The 12,476-nt window shown below is 52.6% G+C and overlaps 1 protein-coding gene across 10 annotated transcripts in view; it reads right to left on the minus strand.

Annotated features, from left to right (window-relative positions):
- KSR1 (kinase suppressor of ras 1) overlaps positions 1-12,476 on the minus strand; it is a 163,888-nt gene that overhangs the window by 70,656 nt on the left and 80,756 nt on the right. For 9 of the 10 annotated variants that reach the window (XM_045487986.1, XM_045487989.1, XM_045487982.1 and 6 more), the window contains exon 2: positions 6,878-7,018. The exons of the other annotated variant lie outside the window; for it this stretch is intronic. In XM_045487986.1, the coding sequence (XP_045343942.1) occupies positions 6,878-7,018 (141 nt within the window). The remainder of the gene's footprint in view (positions 1-6,877; positions 7,019-12,476) is intronic. 10 annotated transcript variants of the gene reach the window in all.

Genomic DNA, 12,476 nt, shown 5'->3' on the forward strand with positions numbered 1-12,476 from the left:
TGTGCAACCTCTACAAATCTAGAACTATTCCCAAATAAAACGTTTATTTAAGAAAATAAGCTGGCACAAACACAGACCCTCAGATCAATGGAACAGAATTGAGAACCCAGAGAACCCAGAAATGGGCCCACAAATGTATGGCCAACTACCCTTTCACAAAGCAGGAAAGAATATCCAGTGGAATAAAGACGGTCTCTTCAGCAAGCGGAGACAGCCTCCTTCCCACTCAGCAGGGCCTGGGGTTGCTAATAGAAACGGCCCTTCTTTCCACCCTTCAGAAAACTCTGGCCTGGGCCTAAGAACCAATCGGAGATGTGAAGGGAAGAAACAGAACAATAGAGAAAAGGGGTCTGGAGAGCTTGGGGAAGACATACTGAAACCCAGCCAATGGTTCCTTGGGATTCTTAAAACCCATGGGGAGAGCTGCCGGCCAGGCACTCTGGGGCAGCCTGGCCCACCCTCCTCTTGCTCCCCATGCGCTCAGGCCCCACTTCCTCCACCCTCCTGGTGAGGATGCCCAGGAGTGGCCTTTGGGACCAGCAGCGGGGGGGGGGGGGGGGGGGGGGGAGGCTGACACTGGGGGCGGGCCCAGCTTCAGTCCCCTGCGCTGCCCTTCTTGGGCCTTGAGCTGGCGCCCACTGCCTCTTGATTCAGAAAACCACCCCCAGGGGCCCCTGGGTGGCACAGGCGGTAAGCGGCCGGCTCTTGATTTCAGCTCAGGTCATGATGTCATGGTTCTGGGAGATCAAGCCCCGCATCGGGCTCCGTGCTAGCAACACGGAGTCTACTTGGGATGCTCTCTCTCCCTCTTTCCCCGTCCCTCCCCCGCTAGCTCTCTTGCTCTTTTTCTCTCTCAAAAACAAATAAACATTAAAAAAGAAAAGAAAAGAAACCTGCCTCTCATGAGCCCCTGCTCCTAGCCTTCCATTCACTCCCCCCTTCTCTTCACTCCCTGTATGGCTATCTCGAGCTGCCTGTGTGCAAACCTCCAGCCGCCTCTTTGGGTCTGGCTCTCACTCGGGAATAACAGCAGCTGAGGAGGAAAGGTGAGGAAACTGCCTGAATTTTCCCTCCTCCACCCCGGCGAACACCACAGTGCCTCTTAGCACTTGCCCCTTGCACCTGCTTCGGCAAGCAAGAGGCACATCGCTCACAGCGCAGGCCCGTAGCCAGACTAGAGGCCTCGCGGCGAAGGGCTGGTCCGGCTCTTGGAGGCACAGCCCCTTAGTGAGTGAAGGGTGCTGGTGTGGTCAGAAGGGCAGTGTCAAAGAGGGCCAAGGACGCCCTGGGGCACTGGCCTGTCCCGGCCTTCCTGAGGGCACCGACTTTCCAGGGCTCCTCCCAGAGGCTGACTCATGGGTAGTTGTGCAGAGCTGGGAAGGTGGATCTTTGGGGCTGTGAGATCCCAAAGTGGCTTCCCCTGCAGAGCATGAAAAGCCCGACCCTGGAGTAACCTGTGTCACCACCCACTCAGGACCAAACCCTCGACTCCTGGGACATCCACCACGTAATGATGAGATCCACCCTTCCTCCCTCTCGATTGTCACATCAGGCCCAACACTCGGTGGGGGTTGTCCTGGAGCTTGCATTCCAGTGGGAGACAGCAGGCATCCTGTACAACAAATAAGTTAGGGCCACCCCAGAAAGCGGTCAGCGTCCTTGAGAAAAATCAGCCAAGATGCACTGGTATAGAATAAAGGGTAGGAGTGATCTTTCGCTCAGATTATCAGGGAAGACTGCTCAGGGGAGGTGGCAGTGGTCCTGATGCCATCCTGTGATGTCCACAGGATGAGGCAAGGAGAGAGAGCACTCCAGGGAGAGAAAGAGTGAGTGCAAAGGGAGGTCTCCCTGAGTGAGTGCTCCCTCAGACCAGAGGGAGCAAAGAGGAGGGTGAGGGTGAGAGGAGGTCAGAGAGGCCGAAGCATGTGAGGAATCTGCCGTTTATTTGGCCAGAGAGGATGACGGCCTAGACAGCGCCACTGGTGGTGGGGACGGAGAGAGGAGGCCGGGTCTGCAGATCTCGAAGCAGGGCGCACAGGGCTCGCTCAGGGCTTGCCCACGTGAGGGCGGCAAGGGAGGACTCAGGGATGTGAGTCCTGGGGCTTGAGTAACTGGGTGGATAAGGCCACCATTCTCTGAGCTGGGCAGCGTGGGAAGAAAACGTGTCTATGTAACTAGATGGGGGAGAACGAGAGCTCAGCCCGAACCAGGCTGGTTTCTGAGCCGCCTCATGATCTCCAAGTCATGGGAGAGGTCGCTGGGCAGCCGGAGACACTCTTGCTCTCTCACCCCGGCCCCTCCATCCCCACGGAGCTCTCCGTTCCGTTCTGACTCTACCCCAGTCCCCCAGGCCAGGTAGCATCCTGGTACCCAAACCACACCTGGCTCTTGGGCTCTCCCGCCTGCCTGAGTGATCCCTACATACAAAGGAGCCGGTTCTGAGGCGTCTGGGTGGCTCGGTCGGTTAAGCGTCTAACTTCAGCTCAGCTCATGATCTCGCGGTCTGTGAGTTCGAGCCCCGCGTCGGGCTCTGTGCTGACAGCTCAGAGCCTGGAGCCTGTTTCGGATTCTGTGTCTCCCTCTCTCTGCCCCTCCCCCGTTCATGCTCTGTCTCGCTCTGTCTCAAAAATAAATAAACGTTAAAAAAAAAAAAAATTAAAAGAAAACAAATGAGCCGGCTCCCCGTTTACCACCAGTTCTGATGCATCACTCACAACCCTGTGATTCAAACATCACCCAACTCGGTATCTGTCTGCCACGCCTCCGGGCTGGGCTGGAAGACGCTGTCCTGGCTGCCACCACACGGTTCTCCGGGGGCCTACGCCCCTGCAGCCAGCCTCCATGGTACTGGCTTCTGCCCCGGGCACACCTGGCTCCTCTCTCAGACAGACAGACACGGGTGCAACAGGGCATCCGGTGCACTTCAGAACTGTGCAGATCCGAGGAAAATGCCTTGAGGAGCTAAGCCATCTGCCAGAGGTGGCTCAGGCCCTAGAAAGGCAGTCAGAAGGCACAGGTTGGAACCCGTAGGCCCGGGTCTGAACCTCAGGAGTGTCCCTGTTACCAGCTCTGGATCGTCACAGGGCCCCTCAGCCTCCCTGAACCGTGGTCCTTGTCTGTGAAGTAGGGGTGACACCGGGGAGACGCTGGGCAAGTCACTGCCTCTGTGGGGGGCCTGGCACCCGCCACCACAAGCTACAGACACGGGTGTGAGGAGAAGCGGCTTTCTACCTCCAAGACCGGGGAAGGGGAGGGGTAGAGGTTTGGGGCGGGCTGGGGGACGGGGGCGACTATTCAACTCTTCCTCGTTCCCAAGTCCAGGATTTTAAACACGTTGCCACAGACAGACATTACACGTTCAGATCTCCTTCCTACGTGGCAGGAAGCCGTTACACAGGTGGGTGGGCACAGAGACGTCGCTCATTACACACATGTGCGTGTGCAGGCGTTAATAACACCACTCACAGACGAGCTTCCCTAACCTTCACACAGCCAGCTCCTTCCCGCCAGCTTCATAACCGCTGGTGGGTGCCACAAATAGGAGAGTTGCCGGGGCCAGACCAAGCCAGGAGCACGTGACGTGCTGAGAGCACCCCGTGGGCCCCCCATTCACCCTCACCCCTCCCTTCCCCCCGCCATGGCAGGAAACTTTTATGTTCATATCACTGCCTATCCAGGCATCTCCCCTAGGGAAAGTTCCTAAGTCTACAAATAGGTGCATAAATCCTATTAACCACTAAATTATATGGAACAGCCGATGACTGGAATGAACCACTGCCTGATAAATTGCATCACATCCACTCAAACATTATGCAGCTATGTTAAAAAGGGAGGGGGGTTACTAAGTACGAACCTGTGAAGAAAACAGGCTGGTTAGCATATCAAATGAGAAGAGCAAAACAGAGAACCGTTTATGCAGTATGATTTAAACCAGCGCTGCCCAACAGAAATATAATGCAAGCCACATACTTAAATTTTAATTTTTGAATTGCCACATTTAAAAAAGTGAACATATATGAAATTCATTTCTAAAAAATAATTTTTTTTAATGTTACTTATTTTTGAGAGAGACAGAGACAGAATGCGAGCGGGTTAGGGGCAGAGAGAGAGGGAGACACAGAATCCAAAGCAGACTCTAGGCTCTGAGCTGTCAGCACAGAGCCTGACGCAGGGCTCGACCTCACGTGAGATAATGACCTGAGCCGAAGTCAGACGCTTAACCAACTGAGCCACCCAGGCGCCCCTCATTTTTTTTTTTTTAAAGTAGACTTCACACCAGGAGCTGAACCTAATGCGGGGCTTGAACTCACGAACCTGAGGTAAGAGTCTAACGCTTAACGGACCAAGCCACCCAGGTGCCCCTGAAGTTCATTTTATTTATTTTTTAAAAAAATTTTTTTACACTTATTTATTTTTTGAGAGACATAGAGAGACAGAGCACAAGTTGGGGAGGGGCAGAGAGAGAAGGAGACCCAGAATCTGAAGCAGGCTCCAGGCTCCGAGCTGTCAGCACAGAGCCTAAAGTGGGGCTCGAACTCACAAACTGTGAGATCATGACCTGAGCCGAAGTCGGACGCTTAACCGACTGAACCACCCAGGTGCCCCTGAAGTTCATTTTAGTTAAGATTTTATTTAGCTTAATAGATCCGAAATAGTGTCATCTCAATATATACTAAATACGAAAAGTTATTGATATTTTACTTTTTTTCTACAAGTCTTCAGAATTCAGCACAATTTTGGATTTCTATCTTTAAAATTACAGCACACCTCAATATGGATTTGCCATGTTCCAAATAGATAATGGCCACATTGGCTAGTAACTACCTTACTAGAGAGCACAGGTCTAACCCATTAGAAATAAAAAAAAAAAAAAAAAAAAATTGGGGGGGGCACCTGGGTGGCTCAGTCAGTTAAGCCTCTGGCTTTGGCTCAGGTCATGATCTCGCAGTTTGTGGGTTCGAGCCCCACATTGGGCTCTGTGCGGACAGCTCAGAGTCTGGAGCCTGCTTCGGATTCTGTGTCTCCCTCTCTCTGCTCCTCCCCTGCTCATGCTCTCTCTCTTTCTCAAAAATAAATAAACATTAAAAAAATAAAAAGAAAAAGTTTTTTTTAACGTTTATTCATTTTTGAGAGACAGAGAGTGAACAGGGGAGGGGCAGAAAGAGGGAGGCACAGAATCCGAAGCAGGCTCCAGGATCTGAGCTGTCCGCACAGAGCCCAACGCGGGGTTCAAACCCACAAACCGTGAGATTATGACCTGAGCTGAAGTCGGATGTTCAACCAACTGAGCCACTCAGGCACCCCTAACCCATTAGAAATTTTAAAAAAGATGGGGCGCCTGGGTGGCGCAGTCGGTTAAGCGTCCGACTTCAGCCAGGTCACGATCTCGCGGTCCGGGAGTTCGAGCCCCGCGTCAGGCTCTGGGCTGATGGCTCAGAGCCTGGAGCCTGTTTCCGATTCTGTGTCTCCCTCTCTCTCTGCCCCTCCCCCGTTCATGCTCTGTCTCTCTCTGTCCCAAAAATAAATAAAAACGTTGAAAAAAAAAATTAAAAAAAAAAGAAATTTTAAAAAAGACTTACGTATTGGGGGGAAAATCTAGAAGGAAGTATCAAAATCTTCATGATTACAGATTTTTGCTGAGTAGTGGAAATAGGTATGTGATTTTTTCCTCCTCTGTTTTCCAAAGTGTCTATATATAATCAATTCATATTGGTTTTAAAACAATAGCAAAAGTTGGGCATCTGGGTGTCTCGGTCGAGCGTCCAACTTGGGCTCAAGTAATGATCTCACAGTTCATGAGTTTGAGCCCCACATTGGGCTCTCTGCTGTCAGCATGGAGCCTGCTTTGGATCCTCTCTCCCCCTCTCTGCCTCTCTCTCTCTCTCAAAAAGTAAATAAACATTAAAAAAAAAATTGGGGCGCCTGGGTGGCTCGGTCGGTTAAGCGGTCGACTTCGGCTCAGGTCATGATCTCACGGTCCGTGAGTTCGAGCCCCGCATCAGGCTCTGTGCTGACAGCTCAGAGCCTGGAGCCTGTTTCAGATTCTGTGTCTCCCTCTCTCTCTGACCCTCCCCCATTCATGCTCTGTCTCTCTCTGTCTCAAAAATAAATAAACGTTAAAAAAAAAAAAAAAAGAATTTAAAAAAAAATAGCGAAAGTCAACTTCTTAATTTTAGAATCAAAGGGATTTAAAAGACCTGACTGGGTGAATTGCACCTGCCACACACTGATTTATTGATCCCCCACAAGAGCTGTCCTGTACCCCTACGACCTGGCATAGGGTATACTCTTCATGCTCACCTAATTAGTTGGTGGGTGGGGACGTTGGAGGGAAGGGAAGAGGGCAGCAAGGAGGGAAAACAGTACCGTACAGCAGATATAAGAGAACACTAAATTCAGACCCTTGTTTCCAAACTCCAAAGCTATCACTTACTGGCTGTACGACTTAAAGCGAGTTACGTAACCACCCTGTGCTTTAATTTCCTCAAATATAAAAAGGCAGCAACGACAGTAATTCCTTCACGGGGTTTTGGGAGAATTAAGGGAGATTATCCAGACAACGTATTTAACACGGTGCCTGTCACGCAGCCAATGTTTCCAGACGTGTTGGCTGTTGTCCTTATGGTGAATCAAGGAACGATCCCTGGGGTCAGGCTGTGTAGCTCATACGGCAGTGGCACCCAGGACACATGCCAGAGCCACATTTACCCTGGGTCCCTCCCGCTCCTGCTGTCCTCCCAAGTCCCCTTTGTGAGAGGACAGAGCATGGCTTTTCAGTCACAGTCACGGCGGAGCCAGTCCCCGGGTTTGTGTGGGGTCCCTTCGCTTGATAATCCCTCCCCTCACCCCCTGACCCGAGTTCCCGCAACCTGCTTACCTGCACCACCTCTGGCCTCACATTGAAGGTACACAGCCAGTCACTGAAGCGAGGGTAGCTGTTGAGTTCTGAGGTCCTCTCGCCAGGAGCCACACTCAGCTTGCATTGCTGCTGCTTGCAAATGTACCGAACCAGCTTCGCCTGTGGGGAGCCCAGGAAAGAAAAAGCCGGTTCATTCGGGGCTCATGCACGTGGCGGCCCCGTACACGGGAGCTCTGGCAAACACAGCAGTCGGCGGGATTCCCCAGCAGTGAAGGAGGACACGGGAAGGAGGAGGAGAGGAGAAGGGTCTGAGAAGGCCAGCGGGAAACCGGGACGACCACCCATCGGCCCCTCCTCACCCCAAAGCTGGCTGACACTGCCTCACCCTCGGGACTACGCTCCTCAGAGAGCGATGGGCAACACTGTTCAGAACAGAGAACGGGGTTAAAACAGAAGAAGGGCTTCCTGCCTGGGGAGGGGTGCGGGACTGGTTGGTAACTGAGGATAGAGAAGATATGGGGGTTTGGAGAGAACGAGGAGCCTTCCACTTAGGATGCTTCCAGCCTAGACTCGCACTGCGCGAGTTGAGATCCGGGGACTCGGGCGCACTTCAGCCCGGTGACCTTGGACAAGTTACTGAACCCCACCCCCAGAAAAAGCCTCCGTTTCCTCCTCCAGGAAACGGGATAATAACAGAACCTCCCTCTCGGGGAGGCTGAGAAGAAATGAGGCGCTCGGTGCGTGACACGCAAGCACACCCAGAGCAGGCCATGCCTTTGGGGATGTGGCCTTACTGGCAAAGGTCCTTGACTCGGGTTCGCCAATGGGTGGAACGTGTGCAAATTTCAGATGCGTTTTCCAGGGGAAGAGGGTCCACGGTTTTCAAAAGCCTCTCAAAAGGCTAAAACTTCAATGAAGTAAGCTTAAATAAGGACGGCCTGGCTGAGGTCGGCCTGGAGCTCTCTCTGACAAACGCTGGGCTCCAACAGGCTAGCCCGCACGGGTCCTGAGGAATGTAGAGGGGGGCGGGATGGGGGCGGGGAGCAGGTCACGGCCTGGGGCTGATTAAAAAAAGAAGGGCTAGCTGACTGGAACAGATGGAAATGACCTCACGGCCCCCAAGAAGAGGGACCAGGGAGCTGCCCGGCTCGGCTGAGATCCAGCGACCCAGGGACCCCATGAGGGCTGCCGTCAGGCTGACGAGACTCCAGCCACCTCCTCTTGGTGACTTGCAAGCTTTCCTGGAAGGCAGGCATCACCTTCAAAGTCCTGTGCAGGAGCCTTGCCAGTTGGGGCCACCTCCCAGTTCTACCTCTCTTCGAGGGTTTATGTTGTTAATTCACATTCCTTTCTTCCTCCTCTGTAAGTACCTCAGTGTATTTCTCTAAAGGGTACGCACTGTTTTTGTCAACACAGTCACTATACTAAGAAGTAATACCAATTAATGACAACATTTCAAATATCTAGAAAGGATTCTAAATTCCAAACAGGAGGTCTTGACCATTTTGGGACCATGGGCAGCTCTGGCCTTCTAGGGAGGTAGCCCTGGTCCCTTTCTAAGAATACAGCTTCAGACAAAGCACTTGGGATTATAAAGGAGATCAGTTAGATCTAAAGACATTTCTCAAAATATTATTTAGAATGGTGGTAGAGTACTAAAAGCCCTTCTTCATTAAAGCATCAAATGAAAGCTGCCAGTGGCTCTCACAACTATGATAGCTTTGAAGCTGCGACGTGTCAACTACTTTTTTAGATATGGCCACAACTGTAACGTGATATGCACACAGCTGTGCTTTTCGCTGGTGACTGAGTCACACATATTTGCTAAGATGATTGGGCCTTGTTGCCTACATCCAAACTGAGTAACATATTACATTTCAGTTAAGGTTAATGAAAATAAAGGCTCCATTTATTCCCCCTCCAAATTCGCGGACTCCCGGAATTCTGTGCACAGACCCCAGGTAAAGAATCCTTGAGGTCAGAGGGATGTGGGGCGTGAAATGAGACCCATAATGACAAGAAAACCATTGCTTCTCCATCAGCCTCTCTGAAATGCGCCCCCAGCAACTTGTTTGGCCCCAGGCTCACAACCTGCTAGACTCAAGGGCACTGCTCCCCGCCCCCCCCCCCAAAGCCCCCGTGTGGCCCTGAGCACCGTGAAGTCCTGCTGTCTTCAGAGGGCTCCGCGGCCACCAGGCACAAGTGCTCGGGAGGGAACACTGAGGCAGGACAAAAACAATGCCACTCGATTTACAGTTTCGATGTTGAGTGAAACCTACAGAGAGGCAAACCCCTGGCCCCTCTGTACCACGTGTCCCTCAGGTACCCAGAGCAGACACTGTTAATCGAACATTCTCTGCAGAGGCCGGCAACCCCAACAAGAAGCACATTTGCTGTCCTATTATGGAGCCTAAGTCCCCTCGGGAACATCTTCAGCACACAGTTAACAAGAAGGTGTGAGTGCCCCTTTCATCCTGCAGGGTTCAGTAGAGGCACTCATGTGCCCAGCCTCACCCCACAACGATCTATCCCTCCCAGTGTGACCAGAGGCTGATTCCAAAATCAGGGCCCTCTATGTTCCTTCCCAGGCTCATCTCCACTCCCCTCCACTCCCTGCCCCCCGACCCTGTCCCGCAGGCACACACTCACCTAGGAGGTATTCCTCCAATACTTCTTGTACTTTCCTACCCCTGGGCCTTTGCTCAAACTGCCTGCAGTGGCTAATTGCGCCTCTCTCCTCCAGCACCATGGGGCTGGGCAGACTTCCCAGACCTAGTTACAATCCTGTCTCCCCGTCTGCACCTCTTACAGCAGCCCCTGATCACGGCAGCTTCATGTTCGAGCTTTGGCCCCAGTTGCCCCCGACACAGGTGAGTTCCCAGGGCAGCAGACACAGCACAGGCTTTGGGGTTGAACTGAAATCTGGATTCAAATGCAGGTTTGCCGTTTTAACAGTTATGTGACCTTGGGGAAGTCTGTTCATTTTTCTGAGTTTTGGTTCTCTCATCTATACAGTAGGCATGACGTTATCTAGCCCACGGTCTGTTGGGGGGGATTGAACGATAGTACGGAAACCCCCCAAGGCTACGTAAGTCCCCCTATTATTACATGTCAGGGCAGGGACTGTGTCCACCTCAGTCATGACTGTCCCCACACACCTATTACTGCACCTGGCACATAACATGTGCTCAAACGGCCTGAAAAAGGAAGGTGGGAAGGAAACCCACAGGCCTCATCCCAGCGTTAGGGCACTTCTTACAGCCGCTTCTTCCGTCCATCCAAGCTGCTCTCCAACCACAGCTTCGAAGAGCTGACCGAAGAGAGGGCCAGACATCAAGTTAACTGTACAGAGTCAAAACCATTCTTTTCCACGGTCGGGCCACAGGCGCTCAGAGCAGCAGCAGGGAGGGCCATCCACCACTGGCATTGGGAACTGAGGACCAGACCCCTGGGAGCCAGTTAAGAACACGTCCACCCTACATACGACTTTGGCCATCCCAGGTCAACTTCAAGACTGGCCAACCTGGCCTCAGCAATGAGCCAGGGGCTTTCTCGACCTCAGCCCCCAACATATCTGGCCCCTTTCAGCCTCGAGGACCTCTGCCCAGAAGGCTCTTCCCCGTGACCCCTGAGCCACAACTCAGCTTAGATACCCTGCCTAACCCCTTCAGCCCTGTTCCTTAGCCCGCTGTCCTTCCCCCCCACCAGATCTCACATCCAAGTTCTAATTCTAACATTTTACTTGTCTGCTTCTTTTCTGAGGCTGTACACTCCATAAGGTCAGGTGCCTGGTCTGTGTTCTGGGTCCCCACCGGGAACCGGCATCGCTCCTGGGACGCACAGTTTGCTACCGTAAAACCTTTGCTGGATGAATGGACGAATGAACACGCAATCCATCTTGGAGCCCTGACAGGCACACGTTTACCAGAGCGACAGTAAAAATACCAACCGCGTAAGTGTTAGCTCAGGAGCTTGAGAGTCTCAAAAACCAAGGCAAATTCCCAGAAGAGGAATGAGCAGCTTTTCTTAAAGGCTGTGAGAGATCCCCACTAGACAGTGCAAAGAAGCACCGTGGGTAGGACGGTGCAGAACTTGAAGTGACTCCTCACTGCACCCCATTAACAACCCATATGCCTGGCCAGCTGCGGGCAAGGAAAGGGGGAGACACGCAGTGCGTCGTGACCTGTTTACGGGCAGGTCTGGTGTCCTGGAGGCTTCTAGCCCCCCAGAGCTTGCAAAGAAACAGCATCTGTGGGGCTTGGCTTCTGCTGAAGTAGCAAAGCTAGCCTCATTCACAAAGGATGGAGGTCCCTGGCCTGCAGCAGCCTCCCTCCATCTGAGCAAAACAAGCCTGCTCTCACTTTTTGGAAGGCTGGTCACAGTCACAGAAGCACCCAAAGGGCTATTTTCCCAGACAAACCACAGCGGGGCCTGCCAGCCCGGCCCCCGGGGGCCTACAAGGGTACCGTTCATAGGGAGTATCATTTTTTCTCAACCACAAAACCACGAGACATAAATTTTCCGGAATAGAAAAAGCACCTGGGGTTTCAGCAAAGGGACCGACAGCAGGAGGGAAAGAGTCATTGGCTCTCTGGCCACCAGGGAGGGCCCTGGGCTAGAACTGAAGTCTCAAACCCCGCCCCCGATATTCTTTTGCTTCACTGCATATGTGCCCCACCCCTGTCCTGACACTCAGCCTGCCTTACAGAAAGTGCAGAAGACCTTCAAGGGAGCCACCAACAGCTGGCAGGGAATACCAGACACGAGGCACACAGCAGGCACTAAGTGTCCTGGGCCGAAAGATCTAGGCCCTGGTCCCGGCCCTCACATTCAGATCAAGGATCTTGGGGAAAGTCCCCCTTAGCTTGGCTCCAATCTCACCACCTATAAAAAGGGTCTCATGTCATGGAAGTTGGGGCCAGAGGAGTCACCGTATACAAAATGGCCTGGAATGAGGGGAAAAAGAAAAACAAAAATGACAGGTCTTCATCTTACTACATTACTCTTGGTTACTCCAACCATATCCAAGAGGCAGCACTCTGGCTCCAGACAGATGGACCTGGCCCCTAACCCCCTTGCCACCACTCTCCCTCTGCGAGTGGATGCAGATTTAGCCTGTCAGACTCAGTTTCCCTGGCTGTAAAATGTTCAGCAAAGTGCCTGGGATGAGGAAAATGTGTGCGCAGGGAGCAGTGACCTCACCTAGCCAAGCCTTCAGGTGCTCTTACAGCCTCCCTGGGCAACAGGGCAGAGGTGGGTGAGAACGTACCCATTTCAGAGATGGGGTAAAGATGACCCTGAAGGCTGGCATTGGTTGTCCTCAGGGCAATGCTGGTGGAACCCACAGATCAGGTCCATTTCTCTTTTTGTATACATTTTTTTTTTAATGTTTATTTTTGAGACAGAGGGCATAAGCTTGAGCACGGAAAGGGCAGAGAGAGAGGATCCGAAGCAGGCTCTGCTCTGACAGCAGAGGGCCTGACACGGGGCTCAAACTCACGAACCGTGAGATCATGCTCTGAAAGGAAGTCAGACGCTCAACTGACTGAGCCACCCAAGCGCCCTCAGGCATGAGGGCCAAGACCCGGCTTACACACTGTGAGCAGGAGCCCTCCTG

Source organism: Leopardus geoffroyi, chromosome E1 (assembly GCF_018350155.1).
Source record: "Leopardus geoffroyi isolate Oge1 chromosome E1, O.geoffroyi_Oge1_pat1.0, whole genome shotgun sequence".
In the NCBI taxonomy this organism is placed as follows: domain Eukaryota; kingdom Metazoa; phylum Chordata; class Mammalia; order Carnivora; family Felidae; genus Leopardus; species Leopardus geoffroyi.